Source organism: Notamacropus eugenii, chromosome 1 (assembly GCF_028372415.1).
Source record: "Notamacropus eugenii isolate mMacEug1 chromosome 1, mMacEug1.pri_v2, whole genome shotgun sequence".
Classification (NCBI taxonomy): domain Eukaryota; kingdom Metazoa; phylum Chordata; class Mammalia; order Diprotodontia; family Macropodidae; genus Notamacropus; species Notamacropus eugenii.
This window is the reverse complement of record NC_092872.1, coordinates 229,311,591-229,337,820: the sequence shown is the minus strand read 5'-3', so window position 1 is coordinate 229,337,820 and position 26,230 is coordinate 229,311,591. Positions and strand designations below refer to the sequence as shown.

Here is a 26,230-nt window from a genome sequence, read left to right as displayed (position 1 = left end):
GCTCAATAGAAAATTTGGTCTTCAAACAAGGTCACAAGAGAGGCATAAAAAGGTAAACAGGGAGAAAAACTTGTTATTCATTATGGGCAAACTGTTTACTTCCCTACAGGAGAAGATGATACTTGTTAATCTTTAGAAGTATATATTTATTATGATTTATAAGAGGGATATACAGAGATAGAGGGAGGAGGTATAAGGTAAATTATGTCATGGTAAAAATGTGATTTAAGTGCGCAAAAGGATTGTAATGGGAGATGTGAAAAGGAGGAGGCAGAGAAAGGTAAATTACATCCCAGGAAGAAGTACAAAAATATTTTGCAATAGAGGAGAAGAGGGGAGTGAGATAAGCATTGTTTGAAAGGTACACTTATCTGATTTGGTTCAAAGAGGGAACAACAAACTGAAGTAAGTATAGAAATATAACTAGCTCTATAGGCAGTAGTAGGGGAAGGGCAAAGAAAAGGGAGGGGAGACTAAAAGGAAGGGAAGAAGTAGTAAGGGAAAAAGGGATTAAAAGGCAAAGGGAAGAAAGAAGGGAGGGAAGACTGAAGGAGGTGATGGTCAAAAATTTAAACTCTCTTGTGGAGGGGAAGGGAGAAGGGAGATCTAAAAGCACAAACAGGGGGAAAGAGGAAAAAGACACAGATAGTAATCAAAACTGTGAATGTGAATTGGATGAACTCTCCCATAAAATGGAGACAGAAAGCAGAAAGGATTAAAACCCACAATCCAACAATATATTGTTTACAAGAAACACATTTGAAATGGGGGCATACACACAGGGTAAATGTAAAAGGTTGGATCAGAATATATTGTGCTTCAGTTGATGTAAAAAAAGCAATTCTAATCTCAGACAAAGCAAAAGCAGAAATAGATCTAATCAAAAGAGATAAGGAAGGAAACTATATCCTGCTAAAATACACCATAGACAATGAAGCAATTTCATTACTAAACATATATGCTCCAAGTGGTATGGCATCCGAATTCTTAGAGGAGAAGTTGAGGGAGTTACAGGAAGAAATAGACAGCAAAACTATACTAGTGGAGGACCTCCACCTCCACCTCTCTGAACTTGATAAATCTAACCTCAAAATAAACAAGAAAGAAGTTAAGGAGGTAAATAAAACTCTGGATAAGGTAGATATGGTAAATTTCTGGAGAAAATTTAATGGGGATAGAAAGGAATATACTTTCCTCAGTGGTACATGGCATATATACAAAAATTGACGATACACTGGAGCATAGAAACCTCACCATACAGTCCAGAAAGGCATAGATAGTGAATGCATCCTTCTCAGATCATAATGCAATAAAATTATATGCAATAAAAGGTCAGGGAAAGAGAGACCAAAAATTAATTGGAAACTACATAATCTGATCCTAAAGAATGACTGGGTTAAACAACAAATCATAGAAACAATTAACAACTTCACTCAAGAGAATGACAATAATGGGACAACTCATCAAATCTTAAGGGATACTGCGAAAGTAATTCTTAGGGAAAGGTATATCTTTGACTGCCTACACGAATAAAATAAAGAAAGAGGAGATAAATTAATTGGGCATGCAGCTGAAAAAGCTAGAAAAAGAACAAACTGAAAATCCACAAGTAAATACCAATTTAGAAGTACTGAAAACCAAAGGAGAGATTAATAAAATTGAATTTAAGAAAACTATTGAACTAATAAATAAAACTGAGTTGATTTTATTTAAAAATTGATATAATTTTAAAATAGAAAAAATTTTACATAAATAAATATAATATTTATATTTTATGTAAATAAAATATAAAAAAATAAAATATAAAAAATTTTAAAATAAAATTGATAGACCTCTTGTCAATTTCATTTAAAAAAAAGAAAGAAAACCAAATTATCAAATAAAAAATGACAAGAGTGAACTCACCTCCAATGGGGAGGAACTTAAAACAATAATTAGAAATTACTTTGCCCAACTTTATGCCCATAAATTCAACAATCTAAATGAGATGGATGATTATTCTTAAAAAATATAAATTACCCAGATTAACAGAAGAGGTAGTTGAATACTTACATAGCCCCATCTCAGAAAAAGAAATTGACCAAGCCTTCAATAAACTCCCTAGGAAAAAATCTCCAGGACCAGATGGACTTAGAAGTGAATTCTTTCAAACATTTAAAGAACAGTTAATTGCAACAGTATATAGACTATGTGGGAAAATTGGGGAAGAAGGAGTCCTACTAAATTCTTTTCATGATACAAATGTGGTTCCAATACCTAAACCAGGAAGAACCCAAACAGAGAAAGAAAATTGTAGACCAATCTCTCTAATGAATATAGATGCAAAAATTGTAAATAAGATTTTAGCAAAAGGACAACAGCAACTTATCATGAGAATAATACATTATGATTAGGTAGGATTTATAACAGGAATTAAGGGCTGGTTCAGTATTAGGAAAACTATTAGCATGATTGATCATATCATCAACAAAACTACCAGAAACCACATGATTATCTCAATAGACACAGAAAAAAACTTTTGACAATATACAACACCCATTCCTATTGAAAACACTGGAGAACATAGGAATAAATTGAACTTTCCATAAAATAATAATCAGTATCTACCTAAAACCTTCAGTAAGCATTATATGTAATGGGGATAATCTAGATGAATTTCCAATAAAATCAGGGGTGAAAAAAGACATTCAATATGGTACTAGCAATAAGAGAAGAAAAAGAAATGGAAGGAATTAGAATAGGCAAAAATGCAGCTAAGTCATTACTCTTTGCAGATGATATGATGATATCCTTAGAGAATCCTGGGGAATCAAATAAAAAAAATACTTGAAATAATAAGCAACTTTGGCAATGTTGCAGGTTACAAAATAAACCCACATAAATCATCTACATTTCTATATATTACTAACACAGTCCAACAGCAAAGAGAAATCCCATTTAAAGTTAAAGTCCACACTATAAAATATCTGGGAGTCTACCTGCTGAAACAAACCCAGGGACTATATGAACACAATTACAAAACACTTTTCGCACAAATAAAGTCAGGTCTAAGGAAGTGTAAAAACATCTGTTGCCCGTGGGTAGGCTGAACTAATATAATAAAAATGTCAATTCCACTTAAATTAATTTACTTATTCAGTGCCATACCAATCAAACTGCCAGATAAATATTTTCTAGAGCTTGAAAAAATAATATTAGAATTCATCCGGAAGAACAAAAGGTTCAGAATATCAAGGGAACTAAGGAAAAGAAATGCTGGGAAGGTGGCCTAGCCCTACCAGATCTCCAATTATATTATGAAGGAGCAATCATCAAAACCACTTGGTACTGGCTAAGAAACAGAGGGGTAGACCAGTGGAATAGATCAGGTACTCAAGACACGATAGTCAACAGCAATCTACTGTTTGATAAACCCATGCTTCTGGGATAAGAACTCACTGTTTGACAAAAATTGCTGGGAAAACTGAATAATAGTGTGGCAGAAACTGCGAATAGATGAATGCCTGACACTATACACAAGAATAAAGTCCAAATGGGTACATGATCTAGGTATAAAAATTGATACTATAAACACATTAGTGGAACAAGGAATAGTGTGTTTGTTAGATTTTAGGAGAATGGAGAAATTTTTGACCAAAGAAGAGACAGAAAACATTATGAAGTGCAAAATGAATAATTTTGATTACATTAAATTGTAAAGTTTTTGTACAAACAAATCCAATTCAACCAAGATTACAAAGGAAGCAGAAAACTTGGAAAGAATTTTTGCAACTAGTGTCTAAGATAAAAGCCTCATTTCTAAAATATATAGAGAACTGAGTCAAATGTACAAGAATACAAGTCACTCCCCAGTTGATAAATAGTCAAAGGACATGAACAGGCAGTTTTCAGAAGAAGAAATTAAAGCCATCTATAGTCATATGAAAAAATGCTCTAAAGTACTATTGATTGGAGAGATGTAAGTCAAAACAACTCTGAGGTACCACATCACACCTATCAGATTGGCTAGCATGACAAAACAGGAAGATGATAAATGTTGGAGAAGATGTGGGAGAGATGGAACACTAATTCATTGTTGGTGGACCTGTGAGCTGATCCAACCATTCTGGAGAGCAATTTGAAACTATGCCCTTAGGGCTACAAAAGTGTGCATACCATTTGACCCAGCAATATCGCTTCTAGGACAGTATCCCAAAGAGATCATAAAAATGGGAAAGGGTTCCATATGTGCAAATATATTTATTCCATCTCTCCTTGTGGTGGCCAAAAACTAGAAATCAAAGGGATGTCCATCAACTGGGGAATGGCTGAACAAGTTGTGGTACATGAATGTAATGGAATATTATTGTGCTATAAGAAATGATGAACAGGAAGACTTCAGGGAGGCCTGGAAATACCTATATGAATTGATGCTGAATGAAAGGAGCAGAACCAGGAGACCTTTGTACACAGCAACAACCACAGTGTGGGAGGAATTTCTCTGGTAGACTTAGTCTTTCATAGCACTGCAAAGATCTAAAAAATTCTCAATGGACTTTTGAGGCAAACCAGCTTCCATATCCAGAGAAAGAACTATGAAATTGGATTGCAGAATGAAGCAGACCATTTTCTTTTGTACAAAAAAATAATGAATGAACAATATTATAAAGTTAGCAGTAAGACAAAATTTGAATGACAATCTTATTTCAGTTACTTGATACAATGGGAATGTATTTGGATTGCCATTACAATTACAGGGGAGCTACTATCAATCAAAAAAAATTATATCAGTTCTTTTAGTGCAGGAGAAGAATTAGAAATTGAAGGTATGTCCATCAATTGGGGAAGTGCTGAACAAGTTATGGTATAGGACTATGACAGAATTCCATTGTGTGATGAGAAATGACTAGTAGGATGATTTTAGAAAAAGTTCAAAAAATTTATAGGAACTGATGCAAAGTGGAATGAGCAGAACCAGAATAATGTTATACTCAATAATAGCAATGTTGTAACAATGGTCAACTGTGAAAGACTTAGCTACTTTGACCAATACACAGATCCAAGACAATTCCAAAGGACTCACCTCCACAGAGAGAAGTGATGAACCCTGAGTACAGACTGAAGAATACGTAATTCCATTTTCTTTCTTTATTCTCATTTTGTCTTTTATTTTCCAACATGGCATATATATGGAAATATGTTCTACATGACTCCACATGTATAATGAGAATCATATAACTTGCTTCTCAATGAGTGGAGGAGAGGAAGGAGAGAATTTGAAATTCAAAATTTTGAAAAATGAATGGTAAAAATAAAAGAAAGGCCTGCTTGCTTACTTCTTTTTTCCTTTTATTACAACTCCAGTAATTGATTATAAGATAGTTTTGCCACTCCAGGCCAACCTCTGCTCCAGCACTCAGCACAGTGTCTGGCATACAGAAGGTATTTAATAAATACTGATTGATTAGTTGATCCTTCTAGCTATGTAACTGTGGTTAATTCACTTTCCTTCTCTGTGTTTCAGTTTTCTCATCTCTAAGGTGAGGGTAATAATAAAATCCCTACTTCATACCATTGATGAGAGGGAAGCTCTTTGCAAACTTTAAGCACCATAGGAATGTGGTCTATAAATAGATTTTAATTCCTACTTCTCATAGGTCCCTTGGTGTAGTGGATAGAGCCTGCTGGGATTGGAGTCAGGAACATCTGGATTCAAATTCTGCCTTTGATATTTAGGAGCACTGGTTGCTAGAGAGAGTTTACATACCAGGAGTTTCTTCTCCTGAAGCAGATTCTTCATGTATGTTTCTTAGGAACCTTACAGTTATGAAATTCTGTGACTCTTCAATGTTCTGTGCTATTAATGGAAGAAATACAAATTTGTAGGTTGCTAGGTCTAGTAGGGAGCTAGGGTTATCACTTAGAGCAAGTCATTTTCTCAGTGGGCCTTGGTTTCCTGCTTTGGAAAGTTAGGGAGTTGGATCTATAGAGTGTCTATGAATTGTAACATTATGTTCCAGAGGAACTTTAGGCCTGATATTCCATTTCCTAAGGCCTCTTCCAGCCTGACTTTCCACATTGTAAGGCCCCATTCAACTCGGATATTCTGTTCTACTGCTGCTCCCAACTGGACATTCTGTGTTCTATGACTTCTTCCAGACCTGAAATTCTGTGTTCTAGGGACCTTTCAAATCTCTGACCTTCTGTGGCTCAAATATTTAACCATTGGGAAGGATTTGTAAGTATTCTTTGTTTACTTAGTAGTGACTTTAGTTTGCAGACCATCAGGAGGCATCTTAGTAACCATGTGGTCCAAGTATAGAAAGAGACAGAAAAAGGGAGAAGGCAAGTCTAGGCTGCCAGAGGTCATCCCAGTTCAGAGTCTGAAAGAAGAATCTCTGTGGAAATCATTTCCCTCTTGTGATGGCTCTAACTGCAGAAGAAAGCAGGACAAGTTTGTCAACTTTCCTTGTTCATCATAGAGGGAGAGCTTATGTCCAGCCTCAGACAGCTCCAAACCCAGGCCTCAAAGAATCACCAAGTCCTTTTCTCCGTAAGGGATCTGATATTAAAACTGGCAAAGTCTCTGAGAGAGAACTGACAATTCTGATGGGCCTGCCATGGAAGCAAAGAATTTTAGGTTTATCTGATGCTTTTAGAATTAGTGTTATAGCTAGAATACACATTAGAGCATAGAATGCCAGAGCTGGAAGGAACATGAAGATATAGGACATGAAAGTTCAGAACTAGACAGGAATTTAAGAGGGCCTGAACCAAATGTATCCATTTCATAGATGAAAACACGAAACCTCAGAGCAGGTACTTAACCAAAGCATGAGATCATAGAGTTAGAACTGGGAAGGATTTTTTGCAAATGAGGAATATAGCCCAGAGGCCTAAATAGGTATGATGACTTGCCCTAGGTGACCATGACAGTAGATGGCACCGCTGAGACTCAAACCCAGGACCCTTTTCTCTTTAAAACCAGCCCTCTTTCTTCTTTTCCATACTGCTGACCTGGTCAGTGGTTGGAGACTCCAGACTTTAACCCTAGTCTCCTGATTCCTCAGTCAAAGCTCTCAGCAGTACTACAGCCACCTCTAAAATGAAATAGAAAACCATGCCCCTCTTCTTCCCCACCCTCTGTTTTCCAAGCTAATCTCCCTTGGATTTTGTTTTTTCTCAGATACTCAGAACGTGTCCATAGAGCAGCCCTCAAGCCTTGTGAGAGCAACCATTGGAGGTTCAGCAGTACTGGAATGCAGATCAAAAACTGACCTCCCTGCTGGGCCAGTAAAGTGGTTTAAGGGGACTGGGCCTAATAGGGAGCTCATCTACAGTGACACAGGGTCTTACTCCCGGGTCCAAAAGGTGAATAACATAAAACAAATCTTGGACATCCGCATCAGCAACATCACTAGCCAGGATGAAGGAGTCTACTACTGCATCAAGTTCAAGAAAAGCCCTGAAAGTGAATTCGCCTCTGGGGGTGGGACCCACCTCATCGTAGGTAAGTACAAAGCAGTGAAAGGCAAAGGAGTACAGGAAAAGAGTAACAGATCTGGACTAGGAGACGAACATCTCAAACATAGCTCTGCTATTTTCTACCTGTATGACTCCGGGAAAGGGGGGGGCGGGAACTAATGTCTGAGAAGAGCCTACTATGTACCAGACAATGTGCCAAGTGCTTTATAAATATTATCTTATTTGATTCTCACAATAGTCCTGAAATATAGCTACTATTATTACCCTCATTTTAGAGATGAGGAAAGTGAGACAGACCAAGATTAAGTGACTGACCCAGGGTCACACAGCTAGTAAGTCTCAGGTGGATTTGAATTTAGTCTCTCTTGACTCCAGGCCCATCACTTTATCTACTGCACCACCTAGCTAGTGTAGTGGACAAAGAGTGTTGCCAATGGACTCAAGAAGACTTGGATTCAAATTCTACCTCTGATACATCTTAGGTATGTGACTCTGCGCAACCTTCTCTACTTCCATGTGCTTCAGGTAATAGGACTTAGCAGACTAATTAATCTTAGTCTACTAAGTTAAAGGATGATTACAGGAGGGAATTCACACACCAGGAATCTTCTATCCTGACACAGATCCTTCCTGTATTCTTCTTAGGACTCTTCCAGTATTGAAGTTCTGTGACTCTGAGACACGTAATCCTTTTCTTGTCCTCAGTTTGCTGATCTGTAAAATGAAGAAGCATAATAGATCACCTCCAAGATTGCTTACTACTATGATCTCCTATGATCTATGAGTTCTTCTGCTCCACAGACTCCAGATCCCAGCTCCTCTTCCTGGGAATTCTACCTCCTGCCACTATTCAGTCATTCAGTCAGCAAGCATTTATGAAGCACTTACTGTGTGCATGGCATGTAGTGGACACTGGGGACACTTTGAAAAGCTAAAACACCAGGCTCTAACCTCAAGGAGTTCACATTCTAATGGGGAGACAGCCCATAAACAATTCTCTCTCTCTCTCTCTCTCTCTCTCTCTCTCTCTCTCTCTCTCTCTCCCTCTCTCTCTCTCTCTCTCTCTCAACAAGATCTACACATCCATGTATAAATGGGAAGTAGAGTCAGAAAGAAAGCATGAGCAGTGGGAAGACAGTGAAAGGCTTCCTGAAAAAGGTGGGATTGGAGTTGAGTCCACACAAGCCATATAGGGTTGTGTTAGGAATCACTTTGCTTTCTGTACCATCCATTTTGGGGGGTAGGGGTGCTGGTGGGTCTTGTTGGCTTCCCACCCTCCCTTGCAAGGAGCTCTTCTAGATATTTCTTGCTGTCCCTTTAGCTTACTGGCTGTCCTTTCTGGACCCCGGGAAAAGATCAAAGAATCGTGGAAGCTAAGAGTTGAAAGACACCTTAAAGCCATCTGGTCAAACCCCAACCTTATAGATAAACGCCCTCTGTACCAGCACCTAAAAAATGGTCTCATTGTCCTCAGAGCAGGTATTTAATCAAAGCATGAGATCATAGAGTTAGAATTGGGAAGGAATTTTTGCAAATGAGGAATATAGCCCAGAGGCCTAAATAGGTATGATGACTTGCCCTAGGTGACCATGACAGTAGATGGCACCGCTGAGACTCAAACCCAGGACCCTTTTCTCTTTAAAATCTAGCCCTCTTTCCTGTTTTCCATACTGCTGACCTGATCAGTGGTTGGAGAGTCCAGACTCTAACCCTAGTCTCCTGATTCCTCAGCCAAAGCTCTCAGCAGTACTACAGCCACCTCTAAAATGAAATAGAAAACCATGCCCCTCTTCTTCCCCACCCTCTGTTTTCCAAGCTAATCTCCCTTGGATTATTTTTTCTCAGATACTCAGATCGTGTCCATAGAGCAGCCCTCAAGCCTTGTGAGAGCAACCATTGGAGGTTCAGCAGTACTGGAATGCAGATCAAAAACTGACCTCCCTGCTGGGCCAGTAAAGTGGTTTAAGGGGACTGGGCCTAATAGGGAGCTCATCTACAGTGACACAGGGTCTTACTCCCGGGTCCAAAAGGTGAATAACACAAAACAAATCTTGGACATCCGCATCAGCAACATCACTAGCCAGGATGAAGGAGTCTACTACTGCATCAAGTTCAAGAAAAGCCCTGAAAGTGAATTCGCCTCTGGGGGTGGGACCCACCTCATCGTAGGTAAGTACAAAGCAGTGAAAGGCAAAGGAGTACAGGGAAAGAGCAACAGATCTGGACTAGGAGACCAACATCCCAAACCTAGCTCTGTTATTTTCTACCTGTATGACTCTGGGAAAGGGAGAGGGGGAGGCAACTAATATCTAGGAAGAGCCTACTATGTACCAGATAATGTGCCAAGTGCTTTATAAATATTATCTTATTTGATTCTCACAACAGCCCTGGGATATAGCTACTATTATGGCCCTCATTTTAGAGATGAGGAAACTGAGGCAGATCAAGATTAAGTGACTGACCCAGGGTCACACAGCTAGTAAGTCTCAGGTGGATTTGAATTTAGTCCCTCTTGACTCCAGGTTCAGCACTTCATCTACTTCATTACCTAGATTGTGTAGTGGACAAAGAGTGTTGCCACTGGACTCAAGAAAACTTGGATTCAGATTCTACTTCTGATACATCTTAGGTATGTGACTCTGCGCAACCTTCTCTACCTCCATGTGCTTCAGGTAATAGGACTTAGCACACTAGTAAATCTTAGTCTACTAAGTTAAAGGATGGTTGGAGGAGGGAATTCACACACCAGGAATCATCTATCCTGACACAGATCCTTCCTGTATTCTTGTTAGGACTCTTCCAGTATTGAAGTTCTGTGACTCTTAAGACACTTCATCCTTTCTGGGCCTCGGGGTGTACTAGATCACCTCTAAGATCCCTTACTACTCTGAATCCTATGGTCTCCTGTGATCTATGAGTTCTTCTGCTCCACAGATTCCAGATCCCAGCTTCCCTTCCTGGGAATTCTTCTTGTCACTACCCAGTCATTCAGTCAGCAAGCACTTATGAATCACTTACTGATGTAAGTGCCATGTGTGGCATGTAGTGGACACTGGGGATACTTTGAAAGGCTAAAACACCAGCCCCTAGCCTTAAGGAGTTCACATTCTAATGAGGAGACAGCCCACAAACAATTATGCATATACAAGATCTACATATCCTAGTATAAATGGGAAGTAGAGCCATGAGCAATGGGAAGACAGGGAAAGGTCTCCTGAAGAAGACGAGATTGGAGTTGAGTCCACGGAAGCCATGTAGGGTTGTTCTAGGAATCACTCTGCTTTCTGTACCATCCATTCTGGGGTTGGGGATGGGGGTGGGTGCAGTTGGCTTCCCACCCTCTCTGGCAAGGAGCTCTTCTAGATATTTCTTGCTATCCCTTTAGCTTCCTGGCTGTCCCTTCTGGATCCTGGAAAAAGGTCAAAGAATCATGGAAGCTAAGACACCTTCAAGTCATCAGGTCAAACCCCAGTCTTACAGATAAACATCCTCTGCACCAGCACCTAACAAATGGTCTGGTTGTCCCTTTACTCTTTTTAAAAATGTTTTCTCCTATTTTTGTGTCATTTCTCCTCCCCTCCCAAAGAGCCACTCTTTAAAATAAAGAAGAAAAAGAATCAACATGAAGCAACATAACGGTGTCCTACCCCCATAAACCCCAACTTCTGCACAGAAAGGAGGTGCCTCCTCATGTCTCTGCTTTGGGACCAATCTTAGTCGTTACGATTTCACCACATTCAGTTTAGTGGTTTTTCTTCCTGTTCTTCTTTCTATTTATATTGTGATTATTGTGTAAAAAAACATTGTTTTCTCAGCTCTTCTTTCATCACATCCTGTAGATGTTCCCATGTTTTCTGGCTCCATCACAGTCATCATTTCTTTTTTTAAAGTTAATTTATGTATTTTCAGTTTTCAACAGTCACTTCCATAAGTTTTAAATTTTCTCTTCCTCCCTCCCCAAGATGGCATCCAATCTTACATGGGTTCTACACATACATTCTTTTTTTTTTTAATTAATTAATTTAACTTTTAACATTCATTTTCACAAAATTTTGGGTTCCAAATTTTCTCCCCCCTTGTCCCCTCCCTCCACCCCAAAACACCAAGCATTCCAATTGCCCCCATCACCAATCTGCTCTCTCTTCTATCATCCCTCTCTGCCGTTGTCTCCTTCTTCTCTTTTGTCCTGTAGGGCCAAATAACTTTCTATACCCCTTTACCCGTATTTCTTATTTCCTAGTAGCAAAAACAGTACTCGACAGTTGTTCCTAAAACTTTGAGTTCCAACTTCTCTTCATCCCTCCCTCCCCAACCCTTCTCTTTGGAAAGCAAGCAATTCAAAATAGGCCATATCTGTGTAGTTTTGCAGATGACTTCCGTTAATAGTAGTGTTGTATAAGACTAACTATATTTCCCTCCATTCTATCCTGCCCCCCATTCTTTCTATTCTCTCCTTTGATCCTGGCCCTTCCCATGAGTGTCGACCTCAAATTGCTCCCTCCTCCCCATTCCCTCCCTTCCATCATCCCCCCCACCCTGCTTATCCCTTTATCCTCCACTTTCCTGTATTGTAAGAGAGGTTTTCATACCAAAATGAGTGTGCATTTTATTCCTTCCTTTAGTCGAATGTGATGAGAGTAAACTTCATGTTTTTCTCTCACCTTCCCTCTTTTTCCCTCCACTAAAAAGTCTTTTGCTTGCCTCTTTTATGAGAGATAATTTGCCCCATTCCATTTCTCCCTTTCTCCTCCCAATATATTTCTCTCTCACTGCTTGATTTCATTTTTTTAAGATATGATCCCATCCTCTTCAATTCACTCTGTGCACTCTGTCTTTATGTGTGTGCACGTGTGCATGTGCATGTGTGTGTGTGTGTGTGTGTGTGTGTGTGTATGTAATCCCATCCAGTACCCAGATACTGAATAGTCTCAAGAGTTACAAATATTGTCTTTCCATGTAGGAATGTAAACAGTTCAACTTTTATAAGTCCCTTATGACTTCTCTTTGCTGTTTACATTTTCATGCTTCTCTTCATTCTTGTGTTTGAAAGTCAAATTTTCTTTTCAGCTCTGGTCTTTTCATCAAGAATGCTTGAAAGTCCTCTATTTCATTGAAAGACTAATTTTTCCCCTGAAGTATTATACTCAGTTTTGCTGGGTAGGTGATTCTTGGTTTTAGTCCTAGTTCATTTGACTTCTGGAATATCCTATTCCACACCCTTTGATCCCTTAATGTAGAAGCTGCTAGATCTTGTGTTATCCTGATTGTATTTCCACAATACTTGAATTGTTTCTTTCTAGCTGCTTGCAATATTTTCTCCTTGATCTGGGAACTCTGGAATTTGGCCACAATGTTCCTAGGAGTTTCTCTTTTTGGATCTCTTTCAGGCGGTGTTCTGTGGATTCCTTGAATACTTATTTTACCCTCTGGTTCTAGAATCTCAGGGCAATTTTCCTTGATAATTTCATGAAAGATGATGTCTAGGCTCTTTTTTTGATCATGGCTTTCAGGTAGTCCCATAATTTTTAAATTGTCTCTCCTGGATCTATTTCCAGGTCAGTTGTTTTTCCAGTGAGATATTTCACATTATCTTCCATTTTCTCATTCTTTTGGTTTTGTTTTGTGATTTCTTGGTTTCTCATAAAGTCATTGGCCTCCATCTGTTCCATTCTAATTTTGAAAGAACTATTTCCTTCAGTGAGCTTTTGAACCTCTTTTTCCATTTGGCTAATTCTGCTTTTGAAAGCATTCTTTTCCTTATTGGCTTTTTGAACCTCTTTTGCCAGTTGAGTTAGCCTATTTTTCAGGGTGTTATTTTCTTCAGCATTTTTTTGGGTCCCCTTTAGCAGGGTGTTTACTTGTTTTTCATGCTTCGCTTGCATGTCTCTCATTGCTCTTCCCAGTTTTTCCTCCACCTCTCTAACTTGATTTTCAAAATCCTTTTTGAGTTCTTCCATGGCCTGAGCCCATTGATTGGGCTGGGATACAGAAGCCTTGACTTCTGTGTCTTTCCCTGATGGTAAGCATTGTTCTTCCTCATCAGAAAGGAAGGGAGGAAATACCTGTTCCCCAAGAAAGTAACCTTCTATAGTCTTATTTTTTTTCCCTTTTCTGGGCATTTTCCCAGACAGTGACTTGACTTCTGAATATTCACTTCACACCCACTTGGCCTCCAGATCCGCCCAGCCAGCACTTGGGGTCTGAGATTCAAATGCTGCTTCCCAGCCTCAAGGCTTTTGGCGGGGGCAGGGCTGCTATTCAGTGTGAGATTAAGTTCAGGTGCTCAGGTCAGGGCAGGGCCGCCTCAAGGGCTCAGTTCCCTCAGGGGGTTTATGCAGAGACCTTCAACAATGGATCAGGGCTCCTGCCTGCTTGGGAAGCCCCTGTCTGCTCCCACCACAGCTGCTGCCTCCTGAGGGGGCCTGAGTTACGGGGGTACCCGCTCCCCTCTTGACCCACCAAAGAGACCCTCTCCGACCCCCGTCACTTGTGGGTGGAGGGACCCGTGCGGCCACTGGAGACTCCGTCCCTGAAGCTCGCTCGGATCTGCTCCTCTCGGCACTGTGTGGCCCAGGCAAGGCTGTGCTTGGCTGGCTCCGGGTCCGCAGCGCGAAGGACCTTTTGCAAGAGGTTTTCAGGGCTCTCTGGAACAGAAATCTCCTCAGCTCCATTGTTCTGTGGCTTCTGCTGCTCCAGAATTTGTTGGCAGTCCTTTTTTACAGATATTTTATGGGCTGTGGGTTCAGAGCTAGCGTATGTGCGTCTGTCTACTCCGCCATCTTCCACATACATTCTTATTAAATGCATTTTCACATTAGTCATGTTGCATAGAGTTAAAATGAATGGTAGAAACCATGAGAAAAAGCAAAGCAAACCAAAACATAACACAAGAGACAAGACAAGAGTGTGCTTCATTCTGCATTCCGATTGGATCGTTCTTTCTCTGGATGTGGATGGCATTTGGCATTAACAGTCCTTTGGGAATGTTTTAGGTCCTTGAATTGCTGTGAAAAACTAAGTGTATCAGAAACAGTGATGAACACTGTGACTGTTACTGTCTATAATGTTCTCCTGGTTCTGAACTTTTTGGTTGCTACCATCCACCCCCTGAAATGACTTTAAATATAATTTGCACTTAATGTTTTACATAAATGTTGTTGCTTCCTGTAACAGAATTTAGGCTTCTTGAAGGTAGGGACTATTTTGGTTTTAATCTTTATATTCTGAGGTAAGAGCCTAACAGAATAGGCACTGAATGAATGAATGAATCCATACAGCCTAAAATAGACCTAGGAGGTCTGGGTTTCCAAAAGTATCCAAAGTACCTTCAATGTATTTCATTTCTTTATTTCTCACTAGGCTGCATGGGATCAATCTAAACACACACACACACACACACACACACACACACACACAGACACACACACACTCACATCTCCTGCCTGCCCCCTCCACTGTTAATCATGGTCTTCACTCATTAGAAGGTAATTACCTTGAGGCCAGGGACTTCCTTTTTTTATTGAACGTGCATCCACAGTACCAGGCACATAGTAGGCACTTTACAAATGCTTGACAACTGACTATTCTCTACCTCCCACTGCAGCACAAAGCCAAAGTTCATCGGCTGTCCTCATAGCTGCTACAGCTGGATCCGTGTCCCTCATCCTCATCCTCTCAGTCCTCTGCTGCTACTTCAAGAAATGGAAAGGTGACAACTGATTTTCTAGGTCCCCAGAAAGTTTGATATTGGGGATGAAAGGTTGTGAGTGGAGGTAGAGGTGAGAGGGAGAACACAGCACTGCTGAACATGGAGTGACTCCTCTCATCTGGGAAAATCCACTAACTTTTGGGAGATGACTCTGCATGTAGGAACTCTGAGGGTTGTCTTCTATTAAGCCCAAACAGCACCTTCTCTGCTGTTTACAGCTCTGGGGCCCGATTTACCAGCCCAGGATTCCACAGTTAGGAATTGGCAGAGGCAGGGTGCCAACCCAGGTTTTCCAAATGTCAAGGACAACTCTTGATCCATTAGACCACCTGGACACCTACCATCTCATTGTGGTGCTGTGGAAGATGCCAGATTTGTGTCAGAAGACATGGATTTGGAGGGAGGGAGAAAAATTTGGAACTCAAAATCTTGTAAAAATGAATGCTAAAAATTATGACTACATATAATTGTGGGGAAATAGCATTTAAAAAAAAGAAGGCATGGTTTCAAAGTCCGGCTCTGCAATTTGCTATGCGTGTGACCTTGAATAAATGCCTGAATCTCTCTCTGCCTCCATACCCTCATCTGTAAAATGAGGAGGCTAAACAACTTTAAAGGTTCCTTGCAGCTGTAAAGCTGTGATAGCCTCTAAGCATCACAGAAGCAAAAGTTCATTCACAACATCCCAGTGAGAGGAGAATTGTGCAAAGATTATCCCCATTTTACAGATGAGAAAAGTGAGGCCCTCTGACAGGCTGCCTTGTCCACGACGGCCTAAATAATAAATGTCCAAGATGGGATTACAACTTAGGTCATTGGGACTAACAGGTTGCCAGCATTCTAGCTACTCTGTCCCACTGTGTCTAGATAAAGTTACCTAGGACTTATAATGTCAACTTGCAGGGACACATAGAACATAAAATGGAAGAGCTGGAAACAGTCTATAGATCATCTAGGCAAACTTCCTTATTTTTTTTTAAAAAAGGAAGCTAAGGCCCTGTTTGCAGTCCTAAAATTCAACCCCAAGTCTTCTGATTCTTGTCTAGAGGGCTCTTTCTTTTCTCCTACATGTTAGTTCTCTAAAGGAAGGCAAGTGTCTATGAGGCAGCTGGGTAGTACAATGAATAACCCTCTGTATTCAGAATGAGGAAGACCTGTGTTTTAACCCAGCATCAGACATTTAGTAGTTGTGTGACCCTGGGCAAGTCACTTAATACTTCCTGCCCTCAGTTTCCTCATCTATAAAGTGAGAATTTTAAAAGCACCTACTTCCCAAGGTATGTTGTAAAAATCAAATGAGATAATATTTGTAAAGTGCTCTGCAAACCTTAAAATGGTATTATCATGCAGGAGTCGTGGGGAAATCCCACTGTGTTTTATTTCTTAGTTTCCAACCCCCAAGATATATGTAAACCTGTGGAATTGGCATACAAGCATAGTTCTAAAGTAGAAAAGAGTTATGGAGAATAGTGTGGCCTAGGCTTCATGGGAAGGATATATAATCAGAGAGCTCATCCTAGTCCTGGAGGTGGAGGATCACTGGGTGAATGTATGTATAGGAGCCTAGGGGTATATTTGGAATTTTTCTACTACCAGCTAGGGTTGCAGCCTCCCAGGGTCCCTACCCATGATTCTCTTTAGGAGGAGTACTAGAATGCAGGGTGCTCCAAAGCTTGGGCCCAACCTCTACCATCACACTTTTCCATTCCCCAAAGGGTTCTACAGCAAAGCTGACACTGGCTTGGGCCAAAAACCTAATCTTGTGCCTTTTCCTTTTCTCTATCCAGGTCCAATCCCATGTTTGGACAGGTTTGTATGTCCTCCCTCTGGATGATGCCCTACCCAAAACAGAATTTGCTTTCTCCTTCAAGTACCTGACTTCTTTCCAGGAGCAAGTTTCTGCCACTGGGCCTAGATAATTTTCTAACACATTTTTCTAAATCCTTGACCCAAAGCCTCAACACCCTCAGCCTTCACACAAACTCCTTCATGCTAGGTCCTCAGAAGGCCCAACCCTACCTCACAAAGATGCAGATGGGGAATTCCTACCTTCTCATTGTGTCTCCTCATTCTCAAGAAAAGAAACCAAACGTTACCTTTTCACTTAAGCCATGATGGGAGGTCATCTGTCCCTGGAACAAAAGAGCAAAGAAACAAACATCCCCAGTTTAAAATATGAAACATTCTTAGATGAAAGGAAATGACAAGTAGTAGTCAAAGAATGATAATGGGCATAAAAAATACGTATTCTAATCACCCAGTCATTGGCTGGCTATGTGACCTTTACCCCTTTCTGAGCTTCAGCGTCTTCCTCTGTAAAATCAGTTTACTGTCTTCCATGGGACCTTCCAGCTCTGACATTCTATGACCTGTGCTGAAAGTTCCTCCCAACTCTGATAGCCTATGTCTGTTTCCTAATCTTTTGTGTAGTGATCATTGTGCCCATGTTATAGAAGAAGAAACTGCAACCTAAGAAATTAAGTGACATGTTCAAGCTACTAGGGCAATTCAGTGGCAGAGTTGGGAATACAACCCAGGTCTCCTCACTCTGGGGCTCTTGTCACTGTACTTTACTGCTTCACATACCACGAGTTGGTGCAAAAATGCCTTCCCTGGTCCCCACCACCCCCAGAAGTGACAGGTCAGGGAAATTAACTTTATTTTGGACTAGGCTGCATCTTCTTTCTTCTTTACTTTAGGTCAGAATCCTCAAAGAAGAACCAATCACAGAGAGAGGTAAGGGCTGGACTGGGATGCCCCATGAAAGGCAGGGATGGAGTCAGTCATTAAGCAACTGTTGAGCACCTGCTTTGAACACAATCCTGCACTAAGTATTCTTAGGGGAGAGAAAAGACATAGTCTGTCCCCTCAGGGAGTTTTTAAGTCCAATCAAGAAGAGAAAGAGGAACATATATGAATACCGATCTATGTAAGATTTACAATATTTGTGAAGCAACAGACTTCAGAAGTTAAGGAGTTTAACTGCAGATGAAACTAGGGCCAGGTAAAGTGAAGTCAGGGAAATCTTCCCGGAGGAGGCAGAATATCAGAGAGGAAAAATGCAATTAGTCTGAAGGAACATGTTCCTGTGTCTCCTATAAAGAATGTGTCATAGGCCAATACATCACAGACTAGGCTAAAATGTCATAGACCAGGACGTCACAGCTAGGAGAAACCTTAGAGCATAGACTATCAGACTAAGAGGGTCCTTAGTGGTCACTCAGTTCAACAACCTCATTTTTCAGATGAAAGAACTAAGTCCCAGAAGGAAATAACGTCCAAGTCTCCACCACCTACTAGATGATTTCTATGGTCCCTTCTAGCCCTACTTCTATGAGTCTATGATATTACCTGGATACCCAATGAGTTCATGTCCATTCATCTTCCTATCTATATATCTATTTATCTATCTTTATAGATATCTATATAGATTATCTATTGAAATCTATCAATATCCATATCTTTCTATCTTTCCCCACAAGTCTGTCTCCTGATGCATCCATATCCCTTCTCTCAAAAACCTACAACCGCCAGAAAAACCTTTCCTGAAAATAATAATAGTTCACATTTAAGTATTAATTGATTCTGATCAGTTCTTGATACTACATGACCACTTAGTTATTAAAATGGACTTGATTATTCAGCACTTAGTAACCTCTCATTATATATAGCGATTTTCATTCTGGAAACATCCACTGAATTGGGAGTCAGTAGACCTGGATTTAAATATAAGTTCTCCACTGACTTGGTGTATGACTTTTTTGAAGTCCTTTCCCCTTCATGTACTTCCACTGATCCAGCCAAATGTCCCCTTTTTACAAAAAAAAAAAAGGCATAAAATGTCAGAGGCAGAGGTAATCTTGTTGTTTTGTGAATTACTCCTATTAGATTCTTTGTGAACCCATTTGGGGTTTTCTTGGCAAAGAGACTTGGAGTGATTTGCCACTTCATTCTCCAGTTCATTTGACAGATGAGGCAATTGAGGAAGACAGAGTTAAGTGACTTGCCCAGGGTCACACAGCTGGTATCTGAACTCAGATTTGAATTCAAGTTCATCACTCTATCTACTGTGTCACTTAGTTGCCCTTAGAGGTAACTTTAAAGACCATCTATTCTAACACCTTTTTATTCATTCATTCATTCAATTATCTATTCATTTACTTATTTTTCCTTTTGTTAATTTACCTATCAATTGACTGATTTTTTTTATTTTTGTAGATGAGGAAATTAGGTCATAGGGAGGGACAGTGATTGCCCAAATTCATGCTGTGCAGCAGTGGCAGAGCCAGGACTTGAAACCAGATCTCCAGATTACCAATCCACATTTTATTCTGCTCTACCAAGGGGTCCATCTTGCTTTCTCCTACCCAGTCTGCTCCCTCTCTTCTTTCTTCCTCCTTCCTCCCCTCCTCTTCTTCCTTCCTCCCTGTTTCATTACTTAATTACAGCTTGTTTCATTATTTCTTGTGTCTCCACTTAGCTCCCTTCAGGGCAGAGTCCAGATGGAAATAGAATCAACCCCAGTGATCCCAGTTGCATCCATGACTTCAGTTAACACCGAATAGGAATCCGTAGGAATCTCATGTTTACCTTTCAATAAGAGCCTTACTCAACAGGACTGATGAGTAAATGCAGCTCAAAGGGTCTGAAAAGTCACCCACCCTGGTCTCTATATCAATAAAACTCGTGGACATCCTGGTCTCTGATCCAGTTCCAGGATAACACCCATGGCTACAGAGAAATCCAGCTCCTTCCACTAAAGTGGAAGCTTTTATGTTATTTCAGTGACATTCTCCAAAAACCTTAGTAAAGTACTTGGAATATTTTTTCAGGAGCTTGGAAAGTTTGGTCATTGGGAATGGCTTTTACACAGTCACTATCATTGGGCTCTGAAAGTCTGGAGCACCACAGATCATAGGATTTAGAGCTGGAAATGATCTTAGATCACCTAATTCCACCATCTCATTTTCTAAAGCTCCAAACTGAAGCCAGGAGAGGAAAAATGACTTACTCATGGTCATACAGGTGGTGGGTGAGTTTTTGTAGTCCTTTATAACCTTAATCTTTCAGTTCATCAAAAGTGACTCTTTGTCTTACATTCTATAGGCCAGCCAAACTATCGTTTTTGTAGCTTTGCCCATGTCGGGCTCCATCTGTCTCCATGCCTTTGAATTGACCACCCCACAAGACTGGAATGCACTTCCTCATCATCCTTCACTTTGTAGAAACTTCCTATCTTTAAGAGATTCTGCTCGAGCACCGCCTTCTACATTGAGCCTTTCTTGATTCCCCATGTCCCTCTCCTATTACCTTGAATTTATTTTGCATTTATCATGCATACGTGTGGGTGTGTTGATACATTGACATGGTGTCTCCTCTAATAGAATGAAAGCTCTTGAGGGCAGGGACTGCTTCCTTTTGGTCTTTATATTCCCCATAACTGTCACAGAGCTTGGCACAAAATGGGCACTTAACAATCACTTGTTGACTGATTATATGACGCCTCAAAGAGTGAATATTAATTAATTCACCCTTAGAAGGGAAGCATAGGCCCTATCATGGCACTCATTCCATAGAATGAGAGCCCAGAGAAGTTGTGACTTGTGACCTTGGGCAAAACAATCCACCTCCATGGGCCTCAATTTCTTCATCTGTAATAAAGGGGGCTTGAACTATGTGACTTCTGAGACCCTGCCAGCTCAAATTGTTATGATCTGTGATCTTAGGGGATGACTAAGTCACACAAAAAGGTAGAGTCAGGGTCCTGGTCCCAGCTTTCCTAAGGACCAGACAAGAACCTGCCCTAGGGTTTAGCACTTTGACATTGGGTGAAGAAATCCACAGTAGTTTGTGTCTCCCAGTTAGAGGTAGAAAAGCCTGGGTCCCTAACAGATAGAGGATGGGGAGGTGGAGGAGAGGACCAAAGGTCAAGAAGAAAGGGTCAAGAAGGAGAAGTTGCAAAGGGAAGACTTGGCAAAAGGAGTGAAGGAGATTCAAGGAATTTCCAGGTATTCTATGATCTTCCTCTGGCTGGTAGGAGTGTGGGCTGAGAGACTATTCACGGTTCACAACTATCCTAGTGTGAATGCCGATGTTGGAGCAACAAGTCAGAGAAAGAGACGGTTTTCTTTTGTGATTCTTCTGAAACTGGGGGTTCTTTGACTCTTCTTCCCACCTGGGCCCACAGACTTATAGGACATAAATCCCAGGATGCCCAGAGCCAGATGAGATCTAACATTGTGGCAAAGTGGAAAGAATGCTGACTTTGGAGTCAAAGGACCTGGGTTCAATCCTACCTTTGATAATCAATATGTATGTGATGTTGGATGAGTCGTTTAAATTTTCTAATTGGATACCATCTCTTCCAATGTCCTAGGTCATTGAATGAGGCATCCCTGAGAGGAAGGCAGCATGCTTTGTTTTTTATGTACACTTACATCCCTTATCCATGTAGATTTTGGCTTCACCAATAAGATGCACCTAATTCCTCCTCCCTTCCCCAAATATCCTTACCAAAGTCTTATTTCTTTACCTTTCCAGTCAACAGAGAACAATGAGATGGTCTACACTGATCTCCAACCCACTGGGAAAAATCATGAATCTGACTATGCCACTCTTCACGTTCAGTAATTGGACCCAGAAGAAAGAGTTCCAAGTAGGATGGATGGACCAACTTCTATGGAATCCCAAGGACTCTCCAGTACCAGTCAGAGAGAGGGAACGTGAAGATTCTTTTAGGAACCTAAAAATAAATACATGGGGGACAATATGAAATAAGACACTTATTGCAATAGGAGGACCTGTATATGTACCCAGGTCTGCCAATTACTTGGTTATGGAGTATCTCTTCCTTTCTCTGATTCTAATTTCCTTATCTCTGAAATAAGAATAGCAACCCCAAATTTCTTACCTTACAAACCTCAAGTGAGTAATAGAAGCAAAAGCTTTTCTAAGTATAAAATCCTATATAAATATAGGCTTTCCCTTCTGAATAAATGCATTACCGCTGAGCTGGGAGAAGCCCCTCAACTTCCAGCAGCACTGAATTGATACACCACTAATTCAGTTGGGGTGCCAGGTGTCCTCAGATGTTTTTGGCCTTGATATAGAACAGTGGTGTCCCAACTCACCACTGATCCACAGGTAAGAATCTCTACTGCTTGCGTATTCACTTAATTATAAAATTTAACATTATGTTTGTTTTATTTTCTTCATATTTACTTTGTCACATATTTCAAAATATATTTTTCACATGATTCAGGCCACACTGGGGAGTTGACGCCTCTAACTTCAGATCTTAAAATGACACAAAAAGCTCTAGAGGAGAAAGAGAAATACTTGGTGGAGATCATCAGAATAGAGACAACAGGGAAATTCTTAGCTCAGTAATGAATTTGTCAATCTAGCCCCAGGCTGAGCTATTGAGGATAAGAGATCCATAGGCCAACAGGGAAGTCCCTAGATAACTTACAGAACTATCGATAATAAAATCCTACATGGCAGCAATTGAATCCTTAACGAGAATCCTAAATATATAAAACACTCCAGGGGCAGCCAAGTATAGTGGATAGAGAGGTTACTTCAGACTTGGAAAATCCTGAGTTCAAGTGCTGTCTCCACCACATATTGCCTCTGTGTCCCTGGCCAGCTCACCTAATTTCTAAGTGCCCTTGGCCATTTCTCTTATCTGCTTCATTTAGCCTGCTCATTTTCATCTGCCTCAGCCAAGGGAATTCCTCACAAGAACAAAAAATCATAAGCCCTGTTAAAAAAGTAAACAAACAGAGTATACAAGAAATACCATAGAGTGGCACTGGGTTACCTTTCTTAGACCCAGGTGGGCCTTTCTAGATGGCATCCACAGGGAATGTGAGGGAGGTCAGGGAAGGACTACAAAGCCAGGTCTTTGCTACTGAATATACTACCTGGTCAGAGTAGCTCTAGGTCAGTAAGCAAGGCCAGGAAGGGGTACCATAGCTCCTCTGGGAGGGAGGAAAAGTAGGAGTAGAAGCATCCAGCCCCTTCTCCCTTCACAAGTTTTGTATAAGAAGAGCTGCCTGCCGCTTCCTGTTACATTAGGTTCTGTCAGTCTTCGCAGACAGATAATGCCATTGAAAGTTCTTCCTATAGACATTGGGTCCGAAGGGAGAGTGACCCCCATTAAATTAATAAAGGTATCTTCTGCCTCATGGACCCCTGAGGTATCCATGAATAGATTTCAGGGGGGTTGTGAACTTAGATAAGAAGATAAAAAACCCAACCCTACATGTTTATTTTAATATAACTGGTTTCTATAAAGATTCTTTGACCTAGCAGTACCACTACTAGGTCTGTATCCCAAAAGAGATAAAAAACAAAAAAATGAAAAGGGACTATATATACTACAATATTTATAGCAGCTCTTCTAGGGCAAAGAATTAGAATTGAGGGGATGCCCATCAACTGGGTAATGGCTGAAGAAGCTGTAGTATATGATTGTGATGGAATACTGTTTTGTTATAAGAAACGAGCAGGATACTCTCAATTAACTTGGAAAGACTTACATGAGCTGATACAAAATAAAATGTACTCTGTACAAAGTAACAGCAATATTCGAAGATGGTCAGCTGTTACTGAGTTAGCTCTTCTCAGCAATACAATGATTCAAGATAGCTGTGAATGATTTATGTTGAAAAATGCAATCCATCCCCAGAGAAAGAATTCATGGAGTCTGCATACAGATTGAAGTATACTTATTTTTTAACTTTCTTTATTTTTCTTGAGATTTTTTTGTCTGGGTATTATGGCTATTAAAGAAATATTTTGCATTACTACACAGGTGTAACATGTATGGAAATGTTTGCTTTCCCACAGGGGGTGAGAGGTAGGAAACAAGGAAGGGAGAGAATTTGGAACTCAAAGTTTAAAAAATGAAAGTTAAAAGTTGTTTTTACACGTAGCTGGGGGAAAACAAAATGCTAAATAAAAAATAAAAAATATAACTGGTTTCCTTTGTAACCCTACGTATTTTATTTTAAAATCACTATTCGTAGGAAGCCTACATGCCTAAAATAAAATACATGAGTATTATAAAGCAAACTATTATTTTGAGGAGTCCATAGGTTTCTCCAGATTGCCAAAGGAGCCCATAGCACAAAAAAGACTAAGAATCTCTGGACTACACTCATGAACTGAGATAATCCTGCCCTGTGTTTCTGCTATATGAGCATGGATGTCAGTTTAATATGAAGGGAGGATATCCAAAAAAATAAAATTAAGTGCTGAGAGAGAAGACTGTACTGAGATAAAAGAAAAGGAAGAGGTAAAATGGGGTAAATTATCTCACATAAAAGAGGTAAGGAAAAGCTTTTTTAGTGAAGTGAAAGAAGGAGGAGTGAATCTTTAGCCAGAATTGGCTCAAAGAAGGAATAACATACACATTCATTTGGGAAGAGAAATCTATCTTATCCTATGGAAATGTAGGAGGGGAAGGGAATGAGAAAAGAGGGGTAGTGCTAAAAGGGAGGGCATGTTGGAGGAGGGTTAGTCAGAAACAAAATGCTTTTGAGAAGAGACAGGGTGATAGGACAGAGAGAAGTGAATAAACTGGGGGGAGAATAGTATGGAGGAAAAAACAGTTAGCACTAGTAACTGTGAAAAGAATTTGAAACAAGTTTCCCTTGTAAAGTCTCATTCGTCAAACATAAAGAGAACTGAGTCAAATATATAAAAATAAGGGCCATTTCCCAATTGATAAATGATCCAAATATAGGAGCGGTCTTCATATACAAAGTAATCAAAGCTATCTATAACCACATGAAAAAACAATGTTCTAATGTAGTACTGATTGGAGAAATACAAATTAAAACTATTCTGAGGTACTACTTCATATCTATTAGATTAGTTAGTAGGACAGAAAAGGAAAATGATCAATATTGGAGAAGACATCGGGAAAAATGAAACATTAACGGTGGAGTTGTAAACTGATTTAGCTATTCTGTAGAGCAATTTGGAGCTCTGCCCAAAGAGCTCTAAAACCATGGGTAGCCTTTGACCTAGCAACAATACTAATAGGTCTGTATCCCAAAAGAAATAAAAAACAAAAAGAGAAAAGGACATATATGTACAAAAATATATATATAACATCTGTTTTTTGGTGGCAAAGAATTGGAAACTGAGGGAATGCCCATCAATTGGGGAACAACTGAACAAATTATGGTATGTGATTATGACAGAATACTAACTATTGTGCTATAAAAAATGATGAAGAGGATGCTCTCAGAAAAACCCAGAAAGATTAACATGAGCTGATGCAAAGTGTAATATCCTGTGAACAAAGTAACAGCATTTTGTACAATTATCAGCTCTGAATAACTTGGCTATTCTCAGCAATATAATGATCTAAGAGAGTTCTGAAGGAATTACCATGAAAAATCCTATCCATCCTTGGAGAAAAATTGATGGTATCTGAGGACAGATTGAAGCATACAACTGCTACTTTATTTTCTTTGAGGTTTTATTTGCTATTTTTACATTTTTTGGGTCTATGTTTTCTTTCACAACATGACTACTGTGGAAATGTTTTGCATGATTGTATATGTATAACATGTTTTGTTGTTTGCCTTCTCAAAAAGGGTGAGGTTGGGGAGGGAGGAAGGGAGAGAATTTGGAGCTCAGAATATTGAAACAAACAAAAATTTTTGCACATGAGGAAAAATGAAATACTAAGAAAAATTTTTAAAAATTTCAGTCTGGTATCTAGGGGTGGGGAACCTTGGGCCCACAAGGTCACATGTGGTCCTCTTGGTCCTCAAGTGTTGCCCCTTGACTGAATCCAAATTTCACAGAACAAATCCCTTTAATGAAAGGATTTGTTCTGTAAAACCTGGACTCAGTGAAAAGGTCTCATCCAAGTACCTAGAAGGCCTCACATGACCTTGCATCTGCAGGTTCTCCACCCTGTCATCCATTTTAGTTTTATAAGTAAATTTATTCTTCAAGCTACAATTTTTCCTCACTATCCTTCTCGCTCTATTCACCCCATTTCTTGTCACTCCTCTGCTTTACTTCTTCCCAGTA

The 26,230-nt window shown here is 40.0% G+C and overlaps 1 protein-coding gene across 2 annotated transcripts in view; it reads left to right on the top strand.

Moving 5' to 3' along the window:
• LOC140517113 (signal-regulatory protein beta-2-like) overlaps positions 1 to 23,985 on the top strand; it is a 33,677-nt gene extending 9,692 nt beyond the window's left edge. The window contains exons 2-7 of one of the 2 annotated variants that reach the window (XM_072628022.1): positions 7,166 to 7,489; positions 9,310 to 9,633; positions 15,068 to 15,172; positions 16,960 to 16,981; positions 17,872 to 17,908; positions 21,713 to 23,985. In XM_072628022.1, coding sequence (XP_072484123.1) covers positions 7,166 to 7,489; positions 9,310 to 9,633; positions 15,068 to 15,172; positions 16,960 to 16,981; positions 17,872 to 17,908; positions 21,713 to 21,802 — 902 coding nt within the window. In that variant the 3' untranslated portion in view covers positions 21,803 to 23,985. The remainder of the gene's footprint in view (positions 1 to 7,165; positions 7,490 to 9,309; positions 9,634 to 15,067; positions 15,173 to 16,959; positions 16,982 to 17,871; positions 17,909 to 21,712) is intronic. The other variant, XM_072628023.1, reaches the window with a different exon arrangement.
• Positions 23,986 to 26,230: the final 2,245 nt, after the last annotated feature.